This window comes from Nicotiana sylvestris, chromosome 11 (genome assembly GCF_000393655.2).
Source record: "Nicotiana sylvestris chromosome 11, ASM39365v2, whole genome shotgun sequence".
In the NCBI taxonomy this organism is placed as follows: domain Eukaryota; kingdom Viridiplantae; phylum Streptophyta; class Magnoliopsida; order Solanales; family Solanaceae; genus Nicotiana; species Nicotiana sylvestris.
Window position 1 is genome coordinate 113,990,463 of NC_091067.1, and position 19,964 is coordinate 114,010,426.

The 19,964-nt window shown below is 37.0% G+C and overlaps 1 protein-coding gene and 2 non-coding genes across 11 annotated transcripts; 1 reads left to right on the forward strand and 2 right to left on the reverse strand.

Annotated features, from left to right (window-relative positions):
* Positions 1 to 2,901: 2,901 nt before the first annotated feature.
* Positions 2,902 to 2,973, reverse strand: TRNAK-UUU (transfer RNA lysine (anticodon UUU)). Its single transcript has one exon. It is a non-coding gene; the product is annotated as a tRNA-Lys (tRNA).
* Positions 2,974 to 5,391: 2,418 nt separating this feature from the next.
* On the reverse strand, positions 5,392 to 5,463 carry TRNAK-UUU (transfer RNA lysine (anticodon UUU)). The gene has a single exon. It is a non-coding gene; the product is annotated as a tRNA-Lys (tRNA).
* A 143-nt stretch (positions 5,464 to 5,606) lies between these two features.
* Positions 5,607 to 17,958, forward strand: LOC104221331 (uncharacterized). 9 transcript variants are annotated; one of them, XR_011403865.1, is made up of 10 exons: positions 9,186 to 9,275; positions 9,654 to 9,728; positions 9,807 to 9,983; positions 11,382 to 11,451; positions 11,537 to 11,664; positions 11,795 to 11,855; positions 12,472 to 12,632; positions 12,772 to 12,864; positions 12,965 to 13,050; positions 13,132 to 13,166. XR_011403865.1 is itself a non-coding variant. In XM_070162928.1 (8 exons), the coding sequence occupies exons 3-8, from the start codon at positions 12,859 to 12,861 to the stop codon at positions 17,759 to 17,761; spliced, it is 405 nt and encodes a 134-aa protein (XP_070019029.1). In that variant the 5' UTR covers positions 11,628 to 11,664; positions 11,795 to 12,657; positions 12,772 to 12,858; the 3' UTR covers positions 17,762 to 17,958. The 9 variants fall into 9 exon arrangements, 3 of the variants coding, with proteins under 3 accessions (XP_070019027.1, XP_070019026.1, XP_070019029.1); XR_011403864.1 differs by having other exon boundaries at positions 12,472 to 12,657; positions 13,132 to 13,165; XR_011403866.1 differs by lacking the exon at positions 13,132 to 13,166 and having other exon boundaries at positions 12,472 to 12,657; positions 12,772 to 12,860; positions 12,965 to 13,052.
* The last annotated feature ends 2,006 nt before the right edge of the window (positions 17,959 to 19,964 follow it).

The following is a 19,964-nucleotide window of genomic DNA, read 5'->3' on the forward strand; positions in this document are numbered from 1 at the left end:
GGTAGTGACGAGGCTAGGACCAGACTCCAGATAAACCTGTGCAGTTATATAATATACATCGTAAACAGGTAATAATAGTTTAAAAGGGAGGGGGAAACATGCTTCGTGGAAACATATCAATTCTATCAGAAACTTATAAAGTATGAAAGAACACTCGATGTCTACAATCAATACAATGACAATATTGTTGCGGCGCGCAACCCGATCCCTTATCATTTAACATTGTTGTGGCATGCAACCCGATCCACATATATAATTGTTGCGGCGTGCAACCCGATCCAATATAATATCTGTTGCAACGTGCAACCCGATCCAATATAATATCTGTTGCAACGTGCAACCCGATCCAATATAATATCTACTGCGGCGTACAATCCGATCCACATATACAACTGTTGCGGCGTGCAACCCGATCCAGTATAATATCTGTTGCGGCGTGCAACCCGATCCAATATAATATCTAAAAATATTACGGCGCGCAACCCGTTCCAAATATACAGTCAACAATAATTATAATTACCGTCTCGACAAAGGATCAACAATAGACTACACTATCCCGGCAAGGGAACTCAACAGTATAAGTATATACGTCCCGGCAAGGGAGAAACAGTCATAACTAAACTATAACTCAACTAGTTTCAATATCTAACTACCTCACCTATAACTAAACTTGTTACAACACCTAGCTACCCAGCTATAACCAAATTTGTTACAATACCTAATACGAAGAATCACCAACCTAAACGTTCGTAATATCAATTAAGAACACAATGCAAGGGAAACTCAACTTAACAATAGACCGGCAAGGGGGCAACATAATGATCTCTTCTCTTTCTTACTTTTACTTCACAATTCACTTCACAACTCGAGCCAATGCAGAGAGTCTCGATTATCACTTAGACTTTCACAATTCGTTATACAATTGGAGCCAACGTTTCTCAATGTTCACAGGCCACAACTCTTTCCACAACTTTACACAACAAATAGAAATCTTCACCAAGGTATGAATAATACAACAAGATCATGAAAATCACAAGATAAGACCCACGGTCATGCTTGACACCAACGCATAGATACTCGTCACCATGCCTGTACGTCGTACTCGACAAGAAACAAATAGCAAATAGGACACAACTCCTAATCCCTCAAGCTAGAGTTAGACCAAACACTTACCTCGATGCCTCGAACACAACTCAAGCTTCAATTATAGCTTTACCCCTTGATTCCTCTGCCAATTCTCTTGTATCTAGACACAAATTACTTAGTTACATCAATAAACGCTAAATGAATCAACTCCAATGCATGAAAATGAGTTTTCCAAAGTTTTACCCAAAAAGTCAAAAATCGCCCCGGGCCCATATGGTCAAAACCCGAGGTTCGAACGAAAACCCGATTACCTATTCCCCCACGAACCCAAATATATGTTTTGTTTTGAAATCGGACCTCAAATCGAGGTCCAAATCCCCAATTTTTTAAAAACCTAGGTTCTACCCAAAACACTCAATTTCCTCCATTAAAATCATTGATTTGAAGTTGAAATCATGTTAAAAGATATTAATGATTGAAGAAAACTAGTTAAAAATGACTTACAATTGATTTGGAGAAGAAATGTTGTTTGAAAAATCACCTCTTATGTTTTGGGGGTTTTGAAAAATGAAAAATGATTAAAAATCCCGTCTATTTATATCCCTCTCAAACCCCCTGTGCGGACCGCACAAAATGGACTGCGGCCGAACGGGCCTTCCTGAAGTGCTGCGGTCCAGTACTCTGTGCGGACCGCACGAAATGGACCGCGGCCGCACAGCCTTCACCTCGCACCGCACAAGGTCGACCGCGGAGCGCACTGGTGGGGTTCAGAGACCTGCAATTTTCTGGTTTTAAGCCTAATACATCCCGAAGCCTATCAGAAACTCACCCGAGCCCTCAAAACTCCAAACCAAGTGCACAAAAAAACTCAAGAACATCCTACAGACTTATTCGTGTAATCAAATCATCAAAATAACATATGAACATCAAATCAAATCTCAAGATCAATGAAATCTTCTCAAAACTTCTTTAAACATCAACTTTGCAATTTAAGTCCAAATCACGTCATATGACATCCGTTTTCACCAAATTCCACAGAAATATCTTAAATCACATATAAGACATGTACCGAACGCCGGAACTAAAATACGGACCCGATACCATCATGTTCTAATCAAATTTCATTTCAAATTTCTTTAAACAAATTTCAGAAAATAATTTCTTTGAAAATTCATTTCTCGGGCTCGGGACCTCGGAATTCGATTCCGGCCATACGCCCAAGTCCCATATTTTCCTACGGACTCTCCGGGACCGTCAAATCACGGGTCCGGATCCGTTTACTCAAAACGTTGACCAAAGTCAAATTAGCTCATTCTATAATCAAAACTTATCGTTTTTCACAGATTATCATATTTAAGCTTTCCAGCTACGCGCTCGGACTGCGCACACAAATCGAGGTAACTCTAAATAAAGTTTTCAAGGCCTCAGAACACGGAGTTTCGTTTTAAAACAAGTGATGACCTTCGTCACAATTGATGAAGGGTGAATGTGTTTATCCTTCGTTAAATTATGAAACGTTGTGAAATAATACTCAAAGTACCAATATTGAAATATGTAGACAAAAAGGCAGATAGAAAGGACAAGAGCTTTCTTATTGTCTTCAAGTATGTCTTTCATAAACTAAGAACATCCTATTTATAGATTTACAAATCAAAACTTGGAGTTACAGAAATTGAAGAGTTATAATAATTAATAATTAATTTAATAGATACATGTATAAAGAAATGTCAACTGAATGCATATCAATATTAAGGGGTAACATGAAAAAAAAAGAGGCTCTTGATAGACTCTCAGAAAATTTCCCAGATCATCATACGCCGTCTGTGGAGATCGAACCCACGACCACGTGGTTAAAAGCCACGCGCTCTACCACTGAGCTAAGAAGGCTGTGTTGTCAGGTAATTGATTTATTACAATATAGTTGAAAATATCAAAATTTATACTTGCTTTTAAGTTTTACATATTGATAATATTAAATAAATGTACACCATTAGTTTAAATTGTTTTAACGTATTAGTTTCCTTTTATCATATTCTCAGTTAATATTTATTATAGAGTTTTATTTATAAGTGACTTGATTATGTAGATGTTTAAAAATTGAACTCCTTTTCTTTATATGGGAAATTATTACTTGTATTTCTTTACAACACTCTTACTCATGTCCAATACGAGCACTGTTATTCCAATTGTTTGATCTTATGTTACACCAGTTGACTAGACGTAGATTTATTGTTATTTAAGGTTTGTCTTATGTAAGTGCTGATACAAAAATTATTCGAATATGCATGGAAAAACTAATTCGATAAGAGAATTATCATATTAAAATTCTGTTAATATGTAGTAATAGAATATGTTACTCGATCTGCGTGATTGACCAAGAAAAAATATATAACATGAGACATGGAAGGTTTCAAGGATATTCAAATTAAAGTTCTCTATATATGATTGTCCACTTATAGAAACTCAATTTGTGCTGAATCATCAATAGTAATCTATAATTGTTAAACAATGACATGTAACTACAACATCTGAGATCAAAGATATATAACAATGATACAAATATTTTAAGATGTCCAGAGAAAAATATGATATATATTAATATATATCAAATAATATAGAAGATACTTGCGGGAAATTAAGCTTCAAAAAGTGTTTCGCTATTCGTGTACTAAATTTTTTGTCTTTGCGAAATTTTTAAGTCCTCGACACCTAGCACTAAGCCCTCTTTTTAATTAGCAACTTCGTGTGAATAAGAGTGCTGATTTGTTAATGTGCCTATATTTCTCTTTATATTTTTTTTGATGGGAGGAATGAAATCTTATGTAGCTACATATAAGAATTAAATTGATTAATCCAGATGAAAGGAAAGCAAGGAAAGAAGTGTATCTAACTCATCATACTTGGAAAAAAACAGAGTGATAAAGTTATTAGGAAAAGTCATATTTCGTTTACATGTTCTTAATCTTATAACAACATAGAAAATCATTGGAGTGTATGAGAAAGACTCACTAAAATTAACAAACATGTCCTTTTATCTAGTTTATAACTCAAATAAAAAGAATAATTGGGTATATCGCAAAAAATATACGTCAGTAAATTTCTTTCTTTCATTAATCAATCTACAATAAAACCAAAAAAGAGAACATTGCTATTACATCTTTTTCTATGTTCCACCTTTTCTACAAGCTCATTTTCCATCGCTTTCTATCCGTCCAGAAATGGTTGTTGAGTTGGATATTACCACAACTCAAGAATTAGGAAAATCTTGATTAAGGGTGTCTAACGGGCCGGGTCAGCTCGTTTCCGGACCGGCCCAGACCGGTTAAAATCGAAACCAGTCCGGACCGGTAGAAGGGGACCGGGTGAGGCTAGGTTATAGGGGTAGGGCGGTTTGTACCGTTCACATTTGAACCACCGGTTAACCAGATCGGTCAAACCCGGTCAACGAACAATACTGTTCATCCGGTTGGCCGGCCCGGCCCAGACCGATTTAACAGTAAGAATTTGTTTTTTGTTTTTTTGTTTTTTAAGCTTGGGCCTCAGATTCTGACCGTTGGCAACGGTCCATTTCACAATATGGTCGTTGCCCAACGACTGATATTGCCATTTAGCCCAATTTGTAGGGATTTTTTTTTTTAAAGTTAACCTCTTTTGAAAAACTATAAATACACCCCCCTCTTCCTCATTTCTTCACTCATCTCTCAATTCTCAATTCAAGTTAAATCATGCCTCATACTTCTAGAGTGCGCTCATATGTTTGGGAACACTTTGAGGTAGTAGAAGAAAATGAAAAAGTTTAGAAAGTAAAGTGCAAGAATTGTGGTCAAGTCTTAAATCTTCGTTCAAAGTCTGACACAGGCAGTTTAAGGAGGCATATAAAGAATTGTCTTGAGCGTCCTCCAGAAATTTGTATTTAAGTTGATTTGAGACAATTTGCGTTATTTTAAAATTATTAGACGTATTTATGCTTAATGTTTTAATTTTTTAGATTAATTTGAAGTATTATAACGCATGAAAATTTAGTTTTACTATTTTTTTGTTAATTTACTTGTTAAATGCAAACTTCAATTTTGTAATTTTGAAATAAATGTAGCACTTGCAATTTATAAGTGCAATTTTTTCCCATTTTCATTGTATTCTTTATATTTTTACTTTATATTAAAATAACTTACAATAGTTATACAAAAATACAAAAAAAAAAAAATTAAAAATAACACTAACCCGGCCCGGACCATACTAAATTTCCCTACCAGCCCGGCCCACCCGTTAACACCCACAGACTTGGCTGGCTCTTGAAAAAGAAAACGCCGTCTGTGGGGATCGAACCCACGACCACGTGGTTAAAAGCCACGCGCTCTACCACTGAGCTAAGAAGGCTGGTTGCTCAAGTTTTGGATATTAAAATAAATCATCGAAACAATACAAATAGGGTAGCAACTAGTATTTCCACCGTGTCATCTCCTTCTATCTTTTTATTTCTATTTTTGTGAGAAGAGCAAAAAATGCCTCTCCTAAGGAAATAGAATAAATTTGCAATCTGTTTGAATTTGATCTCAAATATGTCTTTACAATTAGTGAACTGCGTCAAATTTACCCCTCAAACCCTCAAATACATTAATCTAATTAAAATTTGCTTTTACAACAAAATTTCGCAACCCCTACTAGCCGTAAAACCCACTTCCGCCATTGAAATCATGGAAAAAACTAGGAGCAATATATCAAACACCAACGAAAATCTGAAAACCTCAAGAAGCAGAGTGCTACCAAAATCTCAAAATCATACACAAAGCATTCATTCTCGGAAATGATGATGCCTGTTATGAGACTATGGAATGTGACGCCTAGCAGTAGCTGAGATGGGAAATTTTGTTCGTAAGAGCATAACTCAATCATATAAGTAATACTCTTTTCTCCTTTTTTGGTAGTGAAAACAATCATATTTACATAGAGTACATTTTCCCCAGTTTTTCTTTGCATTTGTCTATTTAAAATAATCAGTGAGTGTTTGGTTTATGATGCCACTTGCATGTAAAAGAAACAAAGTAGAGGAGTTGACTTTATTAGTTTTGGAAACAAAAAAGAGGAGTCGACTTTAATTTATAATGTTGGATGAGGAGTTGATATCCTCAATATATTGCAGTTTTCTCAGTTAATGTCACAGGAACCTCATTGTCTTTCTGTCTCTCCTCTCTCTCACAAATCCTTAGTCGTCTCTTTTTCTTTTAATACAGTTATGGATAGCGAGTTGACTCAGCTCCAAAAGGACCAGATGGAGGCCATTCTTGGGCCTGACTCTGAGCCATTTGAAACCTTTATTTCCGATCACATAGAGAGCTCCGAGGAAAAAGATTCGGAGGCTAAGTCAATGTTCGAGATGATGAAGCAGAAGGATCCTGACTCCTTTGCTCTTAAGCTTGCTGAGTTTCTTGGCCCTTCCCACGACCTTTATTACCGTGAAGAGTGTGCTGTTCTCCTCAACAAGTTGCTTACTGATGACGATGATGACGACTTATGCACTTGGCGCAATCTAAGTCTCTCCACTCGATCCACCATCAAATATATAATGCTTAATCGTATGAGCCTGGAAGAGTCAGAATTCATCATGCTAGAGCTCAGTAACACCGTTTCGAAGTTGGCTGCTTCACTTCTCCCAAATAACAAATGGCCTGAATTATTTCCCTTCTTGTATCAATGCCTCACTGATGATTCAACTTCAAACAACTACTTAAAATTTTGTTCTTTCTTAGTATTTGGGATGCTAGCTGACGACATAGGCGAAACAATAGTCCCTTGCATAAAGAATTTGCACCCACTATTCCTTAATACACTGAATGATGATACCCTCTTTCTCAACGTGAGGATCGCTGCCACAAGAGCTGCGATCAGCTTCATTCAGTGTGTACCGGCCAATTCAAATGAGAATGAGTGGTTTCAAGATCTATTGCCAGGTATGATGAGGACATTGACTGACGGGTTGAGCATAGGTGATCAGGAGGATCTAGCACGGTATGTGCTGTATTTTTTTATTGAGTTGGCGAAGAATGAGCCTAGGTTCTTTAGGCGGCAACTAGTGGTTGTTGTGGGTTCAGTATCAGATATAGCAGAGGACGAGAAATTGCAAGAGAGGACAAGGCACTTGGCAGTTGAATTTTTGATAACATTGGTTGAGGCTAGGGAGAGGACACCTGGGATGATGAAGAAGTTACCGTTGTTTATTAGCAGATGTTTTACAATGTTACTGAATTTATTACTAGATATTAAGGATGACCCCGCTTGGCATAATGCCAAGGACGTGGATGATGATACAGGGACTACAAGTAACTACCATGTTGTTAAGAAGTGTTTAGAGCGGTTTTCTATTGCATTAGGAGGTAAGTCTATTAGTTATATTGCTATAGAGCAGCTGTGTGCTTATGCGGCTGCCCCAGACTGGAAGAAGCGCCATGCAGCTCTGTTTGCACTTGCTTAGATTGCTGAAGGTTGCTCAAAGCTGGTACAACAACTGTCTTAGTTTATTTACTATGGCTATGGTTTGATTATAACGGATATAATATATTATTTCAAGTTGTAGCATTTAAGAGGTGTTTTTTTTCCTCTGGCATACCGCTTAAATTTATAAGATAGTTTGCCCCTATTACTCTACCTGAATGCTTTACACTATGTTTATTGTTTGAACTTTGAAGTTATCTCTTTGATTTATTTATTTTCATAGGAAATTACCTCAGAATCATGGCTTTCTTTTGCTATTACAGGTGATGTTTAAGAATCTGGAGCAACTAGTGAATATGGTTCTTAATTGTCTCCAAGATCCTCATCCTCGAGTCAGATTGGCTGCTTGCGAGGCAATTGCCCGGTTGTCGAAGTTCTTCTGTCCAAATTTTCAAGAACAATACCATAACCAAGTAGTTCCTGCATTAACTGCAGCTGTTAATGATAAACATGAACGAGTGCAGGTTTGTCCTATGTGATATGTACTATTCTGGGATGCTGCAAGTTTTCCAAAGAACAAAAGCAAGCTAAAAGAAGATTAGATTATCATTGAAACACGAAACAACCAACAAGGAGGTCTCAAACCATACAGTTGAAGTTCTTTAATACCCATCTAATTTTTAAAATTGTATTTTATTATATTGGTAAAGTCTATTTAATTTAATTTGTAAAATTGTGTTTTAATCCATAAGAGAATTTTGATTCCACGGCTGCCGGAGTTGGTTCTTAATTAAATCGCTCATCTTATTGCATTCTGCTAGATCTTGTTATGTAACTTTGAGATACTCTGAGGAGTATCTTTCCTAACAGGCCCTCAAGACCTCAGCAATCACTGTTGCCTTTCTGAAACATGAGGCTAATTAAGGATGTATTGTGCAACATCCCGTCTAGAATTCCGTACAATTAGTTTTGTTTTATTATATCTAATACACTGGCTTCGGCTGTATGTTTATGAAAATTTTATTTGATGACATTATTTTGGTTGCAATAAGAGCTTTCTTGCTGAATTACGATAACGTTTAGTGATTATAAAGGAAGTAATTATTACTAAATGTCAGGGGATGTATCTACAGAGTACCCTTAAATAAAGTTTTGAAAAAATGCATAAGCTTACAGATATGGTAAATGTGAATCCAGTCAGTTGCTGATGCCAACTAATTTAGTCCTTTTACTTTTTTTGGCTTTTTTTAGGCATGTGCCGCGGGAGCTCTCTCAGCTTTCTGTGGGCTCGTTAAGCCAGAAACTTTGATATCTTACCTAGATGGAATAGTTAACAAACTGCTTGCACTTCTACAGGTGTGCAAATATAGAGGCCACCAAATTACAGAGGTATGTCACTGCTAATAAGTGCAAGAGACTAATAGTGTCTTTTTCGGCTTTTTGTTGCTTGAAATGCAGAATGGTGAACAAATGGTCCAAGAAGAAGCATTATGGGCACTGTCTCGTATAGCTCAATGTGTTGGGGTATTAACTGGTGCATTTATTCTCGACTCAGTTCTTTATACTTATGTTATCAAGCATGAAGGCTGATATATTGTACGTCAACAGGAGCACTTCCGGACCTATTATGATACTGTTATGCCACACTTGAAAGCTGTATCAATAAAGACAGATCTTAATCTCATTCTTCGTGCCAGAGCAATGGAGGCTTTGTTGGGTTTGCTGGTGGCAAGGAGAAATTTAGAGAAGACGCAGAGCAGGTCTTCTTACCAACTATTCCCAGTACTGAACACAAATTTATTAAACACCTACATTGATGCCATACTCATAGGATACAGAACACATCTTTTTTAGTTCCTCACTCATGGGATGCTAAACACGTATATTGATGCCATTGACTGGGATTGCTTTGTGCTTGTGTCATTTGTTATGCTTTGTCAGATGGATTACTCTTGTTTGGTTTACTACTTCTTTCAACAATTATGTGCAACAAAATTATGACAGTGATATCTGTCCGCCTCTCTTGGCATTGTTTTTCTTCTCTTGGCGTTTGCTGGGGTGCGTTTATTGTCTTTTGGTCATTTCTCAACATAGAACTTACTTTTTATTTGTTTCCTTTTTTGTTGTTGTCATTAAAGGCTATGGAAGTGCTTATATCATTACAAGGATTACAAACAACTAGGGACGATCCTCCTACTAAGTACTTGCTAATAGTATGTGTAAATCACTTAATTTTAAGATCAGATTTCTTTTTAGATTGGCCGCTTTTTATTTTCTTAATTTCATTGCAGGCATGTACTAGAATTTGCAATTGCCTGGAACAGGATTTTCTTCCTTATATGAGTGCAGTCATGCCGTTTATGATTCATTGTGCTCAACTTGAACCCGCTACGACTATCTTTGCGGGGTTGGTCCTGCGCGGCTACGCTATGACATTAGAGGAAGACTTCTACCCATGGATTCCCCAGGTTGGTGTTGCTCTCAAATGCACACACACAGTCGACAAATAATAAATAAGTGAGTCAAGTATCGTTCCCACAGGGACTTATGATTAACTTTTAGCCATATTAAACTAATTTTGAATATCTAAACTAGAAAGGTTGCTTGATTATTGAGAATGATTATAACTACTAAAATTTTGAAGTAAGGAAAATACTTTGATCAACACACACATAAAGGTTTTGGATTCTAATGGGAGATAGTATTCTAGAGTTATGGTATATCTAATAGTTGAATTCGACACTTAAATTTTTTTACCCACAGAAATATCTCAATTTCTACTCGCCTATTCATACCAAAAGGTCACCGGTTCGAGCCTTGGAAACAACCTCTTGCAGAAATGCATGGTAAGGCTGCGTACAATAGACCCTTGTGGTCCGGCCTTTTCCCGGACTTCGCGCATAGCGATAGCTTAGTGCACCGGACTGCCTTTTTTTTTCCTTTTCTATTCATACTAGTCTAACACCTACATGTCTATGTAATTAGAAATAATAAGAACACAGTAATTCCTCTTAAACAATTAAGAAAAACAATTAAGTATATTTCTATCTTAATTATGAATCAGGTCCAAAAACTTGTCCTACTCAATCCTATTACAATCAAGAAATACTTTTTTCAAGTTCACTTCAAGATTTGTAGGATAGTATTCAATTGGGATAAAAAATCAAATAATTAAGCTCAAGATTGAATAATAACCCAATATAAATCAATTTGTCAAATCAAAATTCAAATATCAACAATCTTGTTGAACCATCAACCATAATCATAGAAATAAATAAACTAGCCACTCATGCTCATCTATTTGTCAAATAAAAATCCACTCAGCTTCAGACCCAGAGCGCGGTACTCGCGCTTTGAGCTCGAAAATAGCTCTGCTAGAACTCTCGTTGCGAGGCTCGCCTCGGGAGCTCAGGTTCTCTTCCAAGTCTGCAGCACGCGATGAAGCGTGCATTTAAGGGACTTTACTGCAAAGTGTGAAATTCCAATACTCAGAAATTCCTCCCCTCTCGCGTTCTGCGAGGAGACTTTTCTAGCCTGGTTCCATCTGGGTGCGATGGTCATGCGTCGCCTGACACCTTTGTAGCCCAAAATTTTCCCCTTTTTCTTTCCAATTTGTTTCAAAATACCACTAAGGCATTCCATTAACAACTGGTCCATGTAAAAACAATTATTAAGCATAGTTGGTCATATTTAACACTAAATTCAACCGAGGAGGGGTAAAACTGGGAGAAATTTAACACAAACACATTAAATATGCCCAACATCATTTGGCATGAATAATCACCTTCCCATTTTCTTTTTTCTCATGTGCTGTTGAGTGAGGTCAAATTCAGCAATTGATATCAATCGCTTACTGCATGAATCAGGTTGTTTCAGTCTTTGTTCCACTTTTGAAATTCTATTACCACAATGAAGTCAGGAATCAGGCTACTAAAGGTGAGAATTCTCGTGATTTCATATGGTTTCTTTGTTTTCATATAAATCCTCCAACTGCTGATGCCATTTTATTTGTTTGTTTAAGCCATGGCCCTCCTGTTGCATTCTGCTAAATTGGCTGTTGAGAAAGGGATTGCTCAAGATGGAAGTGAGTCATATTTCACAAAGTTGTCAGGCGATATAATACTCTCTATGGTAGACGCTTTGCATGAGGTTGTCCTTAACATTAGTACTTATGTTGTTTCTTATTTTCTTTTCTTTTTTCTTTTTGGGTGAGGAAAATGTTTAAGTTCAGACTATTTGGATAAAGAGAAAGTGACACTTGATTTGTTATCTCGTGCAGGAGCCTATGACAGAAATATGTGCAGTCATGTTGGATGAATTGAATATGTCTAACAGTCTAAGTCAGTTTCCTTAATATTCTTGATCTAAGTGTGCACTGTTTTCCTATTTTGTGGTATCTTTCTTTTGAGCTGTTCATGTTCCAACTTGATCATACTGTTGGCCTTTACATGCCACACAGTTAATAACTTCAGTTTCTTCTCCTTCAATAGAGATCTAAACAGAAAACTCGTCCAGACTCTTATCAGTTACTATATTCTACTAGAAGCAAAAGAAAGCTTAATACATCTCTTATACAGAGGAAGACACGGGGATCAAGTAAAGTAGGAGCTCTCTATTTAATTCTTCCTATGTGTGTGAATTTATACCTACAAAGACATGGTTAAACTTTAATAAAATGCTATTGACGTGTGGAATCAAATTTACGGCAGATAGCGCAATCACAAAGTTCTCTTGGCATGACTAGGTGAAACTAGTGAGTCTGACAAACAGGCTATTAACTTTGTCTTAAATTGACTCTATAGAGAAAATTCTTTCCAGTAAACCCCTGTTAATCCAACTTATATATGGCTATTGTTTAAAACTTTCCACTAGTACTGTCAAAACAACAAATAGCAACAGTGGCAGAAAAAAGGATACGATTTTCAGGTTCTGTGGTCCTTCTGTTTCTTCTTTCAGATCTGTGGCCCACTTCTCAATGAAAGTCAGCTTCGTCGGATTGTGGATGAGCTAAAGCATGTCATTACAGAAAGTTCAAATAGAAAAGGAAAACTCGCAGAGAGAGCAAAAACAGAAGATTTTGATGCTGAGGAAGCTGAATTGCTGAAGGGTGAAAATAGGCAAGAAGATCTAATTTTCTCCCATGTATGTTCCTTTTTTAAGAATGAAGTTCAGATACAAGTGACACACTGTTGTCTTTGTGCAGTCTTTCACTTTGATTCTGCAATTATTCTTGAATAAGGTAAACTTTTTTATCAGGTTGGTGCAATATTGGATACGTTGATAAAAAACTTCAAGGCTGCTTTCTTGCATTTCTTTAACGAGCTGTCATCATATCTTTTTCCTATGTGGGTAGGTTCAGGGCATGATAACCACATTCATTCTAGCACTCTGGTTTGTTTTGTTATCTATCTTATTGTTTATTTTTTTAATTTTTCTTGCTTCTATGAAGGGAAAAGATATAACAGCTCAAGGGAGATATACATCAATTTATATCTTTGGTGGTCTTGTCGAGGAGTGCCCTGAAGCGGCTCTAAAGTGGGTTTGTCTGTATGCGTTTTTCTTAAATGGTTGGAGTCAATGTTTTGAATATTTTTTATAATTTCCTATGTCAACTAGGTACTGTGATGTATTTCTACCATTGTTCTTGGATGCAAGCAATGACGAATGCCCGACTATTAGACAGGTTTGCGTATCTTAGTGGTTGTCGAGTGATTTTTTTATTCAAGTTTCTCACCATATGATTTAACCAAATACCATTATGATGTGCTTAGTGTGCTCTTTATGGACTTGGGCTTTATGCGGAATATGGTGGTTCTGTTTTCAAACCTTTTGTTAGAGGTATGATAACGTTGAATGTGATATTGAAATCCTTCTCATCATGTGGAACTGGACGAAAGTAACACTATATTTTTGTATTTACTAAATATTGTGACATGATTCAGAGGCTACTTCAAGGATAAATGTAGTGATAATGCATTTTCGGGCTCGTGAACTTGAGAATGAACATGCATATGATAATGCTGTTCCTGCACTTGGTAAGATATGCCAGTTTCACCGGGAAAGTATTGACTCAGCCCAGGTTTGTCCTTCTCAAATCCCTAAAGGTTATATGTTTATGCATTCTTATGACTTAATGGTCATTTATACTTGGGTTGGAATTCCGATATGTAAGGTGTACATTTAAGGTCATTAGTGCCTACTTCATTGCATGTATCAACTAGTTTGAAACCTGCAATTAGTTTTTTATCCATCCTAATATCCGTCTTAGAGCAGTTGCATTAGTCCTATAACTTAACAATTGCATTAGAATAGGATATAGTAGTGTGAATGTGTGATGAACTTCATAACCATACGTGTACAGATCTAGAAGAGTTTCCAGTAATTCCAGTCTTACTTATTTACATATTTCATCCTTTATTTGGTGAGTGTTTTAGTTAACCCGACAAGGCGACAGGAATATTTTTGTTCTATGCAATTTAATTTGATTAATAATTTAATAAATGATCAATATGCTTGTAGCTGAGATGAGGATGTTGGAATGAATGTGTGGGCATACCAGGTTGGATGATTAGGAATGAAGTTATTCGAGATAAGGTGGGAGTGGCCCCTTTGGATGATAAGATGCGGGAGGCGAGGTTGCATGGTTCGGGCATGTTAAGAGGAGAAGCATAGAAGCCCCGGTTAGGAGGTTTGAGAGGTTAACCTTGGTGGGTATGAGGAGGGGTAGAGGTAGGGCAAAAAAGTCTTGAGGAGAGGTGATTAGGCAATATATGACACAACTGGAGCTTACTGAGGACATGACTCTTGATTAGAGGGTGTGTAAGTCAAAGATTAGGGTAGAAGGTTAATGGATAGTCGAGCGTTTCCCTTTGTCTTCTACAGTTCGACAACATTAGTGTTAGTTTGTTATCCCTTTGTTCTTAGATTGTTAGTACTACCATTTAATTGCTACCTTGGCTTCGACCCTCTTTTTATCTTGTTGTTGTTTATACTTGTAATAGAACAAGGTATGGGAAAATAGTTCATATCTTATTCCATGAAGCATTCTGTACATATACATGTACAGGGATTCTAATTATGGAAATAATCAAAAAAGGAAAAAGGAAAATCCTATAAATCTGCTATTAAATCCCTAAAATCATGTTATCATGTATATTACAAGGAATATGACTACATTCATTCTATCATGAATGTAGAATCCCTACAATTATGCTATCATGTTTATTACAAGGAATATGACTACATTCATTCTTTAACACTCCCCTCAAGCTGGAGCATAAATATTGATCATGTCCAGCTTATTACAAAGATAATCAACTCTGGTTCCATTCAATGCCTTGGTGAACAAATCAGTTAGTTGCCCTCATGTCTTCACGTAGCCAGTGGAAATCAAGTTTTCCTGAATCTTCTCACGAATAAAATGGCAGTCGACCTCAATGTGTTTAGTTCTTTCATGATACACCTGTGAGCACGTGATTTTTGCCCTATGTGAGAATTACTCCCAAAAATTCAAAATAAAATAATTTTCCTTTGTGTGCAATTTTGAGAATTTTCGTGGCATTTTTGGATAATTATTTGTATTTGTCTGTGCATGTTTATTTATTAGATTAATAAAAAATACAAAATATGTCGCATTTGCATTTAGGATTTAATTCTACAATTAGGAGCAATTAAGTTTGTTTTACAAGAACAAAAATCATAAAAATAATGTATGTCGTAGTTTTAGCATTTAATGTCTAAATTGTGTGATTTTATCGTTAATTGCTATGTAATTGTGTTTTAATTGTTAAGAGTTAATTAATACTTTTATAAATTGATTTAGTTCTATAGGTTAATTTAGAATTTTTAGAATTTTAGATTTATTTTAAGAAAAAAAAAAGAAAAAGAAAAAAGAAGCAATGGAAATAAAAGAGGAAGAAAATCGGATTGGGCCTTTTCTTCAATTTTAAACCACAGGCCCAAAGAACCAAACCCCCACCGGGTCGATCCGACCCGGTTTGCCCCACAGCCCAAACAAACACCCCCCCTTTTCTTCCATTTTCCATTTCCATTTCCATTTTTTTTACCCCAAAACCCTAAACACCCGCCCCCTCTCTCTCCTTCTTCTTCGAACCCACCCCCCATGGACGCCCTCTCCTCGTCGCCAACCTACAGCCCAACGACCCTCCAGTCGCGAGCTCCAGCCAGTCCGCCATGGCCGCTTCTTCTTCTTCTTCGCCAGTCACTGCTCAACAGCCTCCTCACGTCCGTCATGGCCGCTGCTTCTTCTTCTTCGTCAACAACTCCAGCTCGAACGCCCGTCGACCACTCTTTACCGTCGAGCAGCAGCGAGCAGCAACATCTCCAAGCCACTGCTGCTCCAGCTCCACTGTCATGCCAACGACCCCTTCGTCGTCTCCTAGGCCGTTACACCCCATCAGATTGGAGGTCCATCATTTTCTTCAGCCATTCAACACACATAAATGCCCATCGTCACAGCTGCTCACCCCAACTCCATCTCCAGTCAGTCGCAACACCAACCAGCACACCACAAATAGTTGTTCATCTCCTTCAACCCCTTAATACACTTAGACCTAAGAGAAGACGTTCGTTTCTATCATCTTCTCCATGAAGACCAACCACAAAACCAGCTGTTGCTCCACGACCTCACACCAAATGACCCTTCCTCTCTAAAACACAATAGAACCACCAGTCCACCAGAAACCAGCCAACTATTCTTCTCGGAAAAAAAAAAACCACGTGCACACACGCAAAACAGTTTTAAGCTGAGGTTGGTTGGAGGTCTTCACCGTCCATTCGAGGTTCCGTTCGAGTCCGTGTCTATTAGTCAAGCGTCGAAACAGTGTTGCGAACGAAGTTGTGTTTCATCGGAAGTTCAACATTGTTCGACATCAGATCGTTGGCATAAAGGTCAGCCATAGTTCGTTCACGGATTTTTGTTGCTTTTTCTTTGGTTTCGTTTTAATATGTGGTTTCATTTTTGATAAAATTTTCGCATGATATTCCTACTACATATTCGTTGAAATTGTGTGTATGTGCGTTTCGACGACTTTCCTACTGTTTTGAGTTCGATTGATGCTCAAGTTTAGTGATTGAAATCTACTCGCTTGTTCCGTTAAGTTTGTTCTAATATGAATCTGACTCTGTTGTTAATTCATGAACGTTGTCGATTAGGAGTTTGTTTGGCGAGTTTGTTTATTCAGAGTTTGATTATTAATTGGATAATTGATTAGATGAATTGGTTATAGCTGATATGGTTTGTAATACAGATCAAAGGGGATGAGGGTAGAATGGTAATTTCAGTAGTTTCAGGGGTAATGTGGGAAATGAGTCTTAAAAAAATGATTAATTTGAGTGCTCCGTCCACCAGGCATTAATAATATTAAAATAATACCTAGTGGGGGACAAGACATGTGGTAGTGGGCAATAATGCATTGTTTAATATAGTGGGGGACAAGACATGTGGTAGTGAGAACTAATACATTTGTTTAATATAGTGGGGGACAAGACATGTGGTAGTGAGAACTAATACATTTGTTTAATATAGTGGGGAACAAGACATGCAAGAGTGGGGAACAAAACATAATGGTATGAAAAGATTAAAAAAGGATTGATTAAAATATGTTGCCCATACCTGTTTTGGGTTATAAATAGGGTCATTTCAAGACAGAAAGGAGGCTGGTTTTTTTTAGAGGAAGAAAATCGTTTCTCTTCCAGTTTTTCTTAAAGTCTAGGTTGGATTTTTAACATTTAAAAGTTCAGTGATTTGGGAGTAGAAAAGGGGCTGGTTTTTTGGAGAAAGAAAATCAGTTCTCTTTCAGTCTTTTTTCAAAGAGTCTAGGCTGGATTTTTTTTAACATTTAAAAGTTCAGTAATTTGAGGTAAGAAAAACAGGCTGGTCTTAAATCTAAAAGGTTCAGTGTTTGAGAGCTAAGAAACTGAAAAAGTTAGTCTTTTCTTTTACTGCTGAATATCAGAACTAGTACTGTTGCGGTTTCATCGGTGTTGCTGTGTGGTATTTCTGGGGTTTCAATTGGTTCTTCCTGAGTTTGCTATTGGTTATTGGCTACTGTTTTCATTGGGTGTTGCTGGAACTCTGCCGGTTCATTCCTTTTAATCTGTCACTGGGTTATTCTGTCACTGCGTTGCTGTGTTATTAATGTTGCTGACCGCTCCTTCATCTTCTTGTATTTCCGTTATCCAGGTACATGTTCTACAACTCTCAAATTTAATGGAAAGGCAGTAAAGAGTTGTTGGAATGGATTTCTGAATGTCTCCTGTTTCTTTGTGTTTAATTTAATGTATAAGCAGTAGTTCACTTGATATCGCATAGCATGTATTGGAATGACTTTGGAATGCATAAACTGGACTGTTGAATGTATTTCTACAAACATGAGAATATCAATTGTAATTAATCTTAGTTTGTGATTACTAGTTATGAAATATAGTGTAGTTAATTCTTTTTTTTCAGTAGTCGTATAATAGTTTCAAATAGGTTATGCCACGAAACAAGTTCAAATAGTTCATGGAAATCAGCATGTTGGTTTAATAGGGTTAGTTCTGAAATTGCGAGTTCGCTTGAGTAAGTAACATCATTTTAAATAGCAATGTGAATAATGTTAGTAACTAATATTCTCAAATGTTAGTGATTGATGTTAGCCTAATGTCAGTTTTTTAAGCATTGACGCATTTCTTCGACAAGTCGTAAAAAGAGTTAAAAATGGCTTTGTATTACACATAGTTAGTTCCAATAGTTCAATTCATCTAATAATGTTAGTTTAAATTAATCAAAGAATAGTTAGTTTTTTTTTATATTACTGGGTGTCAATCTCGTGTTCTATTCATAATCTCAACTTTAGTGTTATTAACTAATAGAATAAGGAACAATACAATCTCCCTTGAGTAAGCTCTGTTGCAATTTTTCGTTTGCATTTATCTTAATCTAATAAACAATAAGAGGCACGAGCTTATAAACATGTAACTAATTAGGACCTCTTCTCTTTTTATTTTAGAGACGAACTTAATAGAAAATGTAGTCACTTTAGGATTGTCCTTTCAAAATAAACGAGATAAGCCTCGCCTAGTAAAACTCACCGATTGCGGGGCCCTCACGATTGTATATATATTAATTACTTAGAACTCAGGATCGGCCGCTTAGCGAAATTCACGGTCTTTTTCCCAAAGTAATAACGCGTTAGTCATTGTTAGGCGCATACTCTTAATAATTTACTTTCTTAAACTCGGGTGCACATTTATGTGACCCAAGTCCAAATCTCAACGAAGTCGAAATGTGTCGTTAATCACGGGTACATTGATTATGACGTGGTTCGAGATGCATTTCCACGATGTTGTAAATTCCTTTAAAAAATAATGAATGAGACGAGCCTCGACAAACAAGAATACACAAATTGCGGGGCCCTCAATGGACAGTTATTTCAAATACTTAGATTTCGAGACAGGCCGCATAGCGAACTTTACGGCTTTTCTCAAAATAACAACGCGTTAGTATCTTTAGGCACGTATTTAATAATGTTATCTTCCTAAACTCAGGTGCACATTTATGTGACCCAAATCCAAATCTCAATGAAGTTGGAACGTATCGAAAATTGCGGGTACATTTATGTGGCGCAATTCGAGATGCATTCTCACGACGTTGCAATTCTTTGAATAAATAATAACAAAAGCGGTAAACAGTTAAATTTGCACGTAGGTTCATAATTGTATAAAATTAGATATTCAAGCCGAATATGACAGTTGAGCAATCGTGCTAGAACCACGGAACTCGGGAATGCCTAACACCTTCTCCGGGGTTAACAGAATTCCTTATCCGGATTTCTGGTGCGCAGACTGTTAAACAGAGTCATTCTTTTCCTCGATTCGGCATTCAACCGGTGACTTAGGACACCACAAATCTCCCAAGTGGCGACTCTGAATCTTTAAATAAAATCCCGTTTCGATTATCCTTTAATTGGAAAAACTCCCTTTACGTATACCCTTTTCCGGGGCACGGCTGAAAAGGAGGTGTGACAGCTCTGGCGACTCCGCTGGGGACCGAACCCAGAATCTCTGGTTCAGGGTTCAGAATTCGAGCTTAGATGAATTGTCATTATTTGGATTTATTTATTATCTAATTTTATTACGTGTTTTAGCCTAAATGTGCAAAATGTTGCTCTTACCGCTTTGATATTATTTGAACTGTATATATAAACTGCCACGAAATCCCTCTCTTCTCTCTCTTGAGGAGTGCACGTTGGTCGTGACTTCTTTCTGTTAGTGTCATATCCCAAAATAGAACGAGGATTCGAAGGAGTTGCAAAACCGGGTGATCTTTTGGTTACCGGTACGCAGTTCCCATCCTCGGCTCGAGTTTTCCGCTCGGGTAAGCCAGGTCTAGAACAAACACCCAGGATAAACCTAGTATAACAAAGCCTCATGCCGGATCCCTAGTA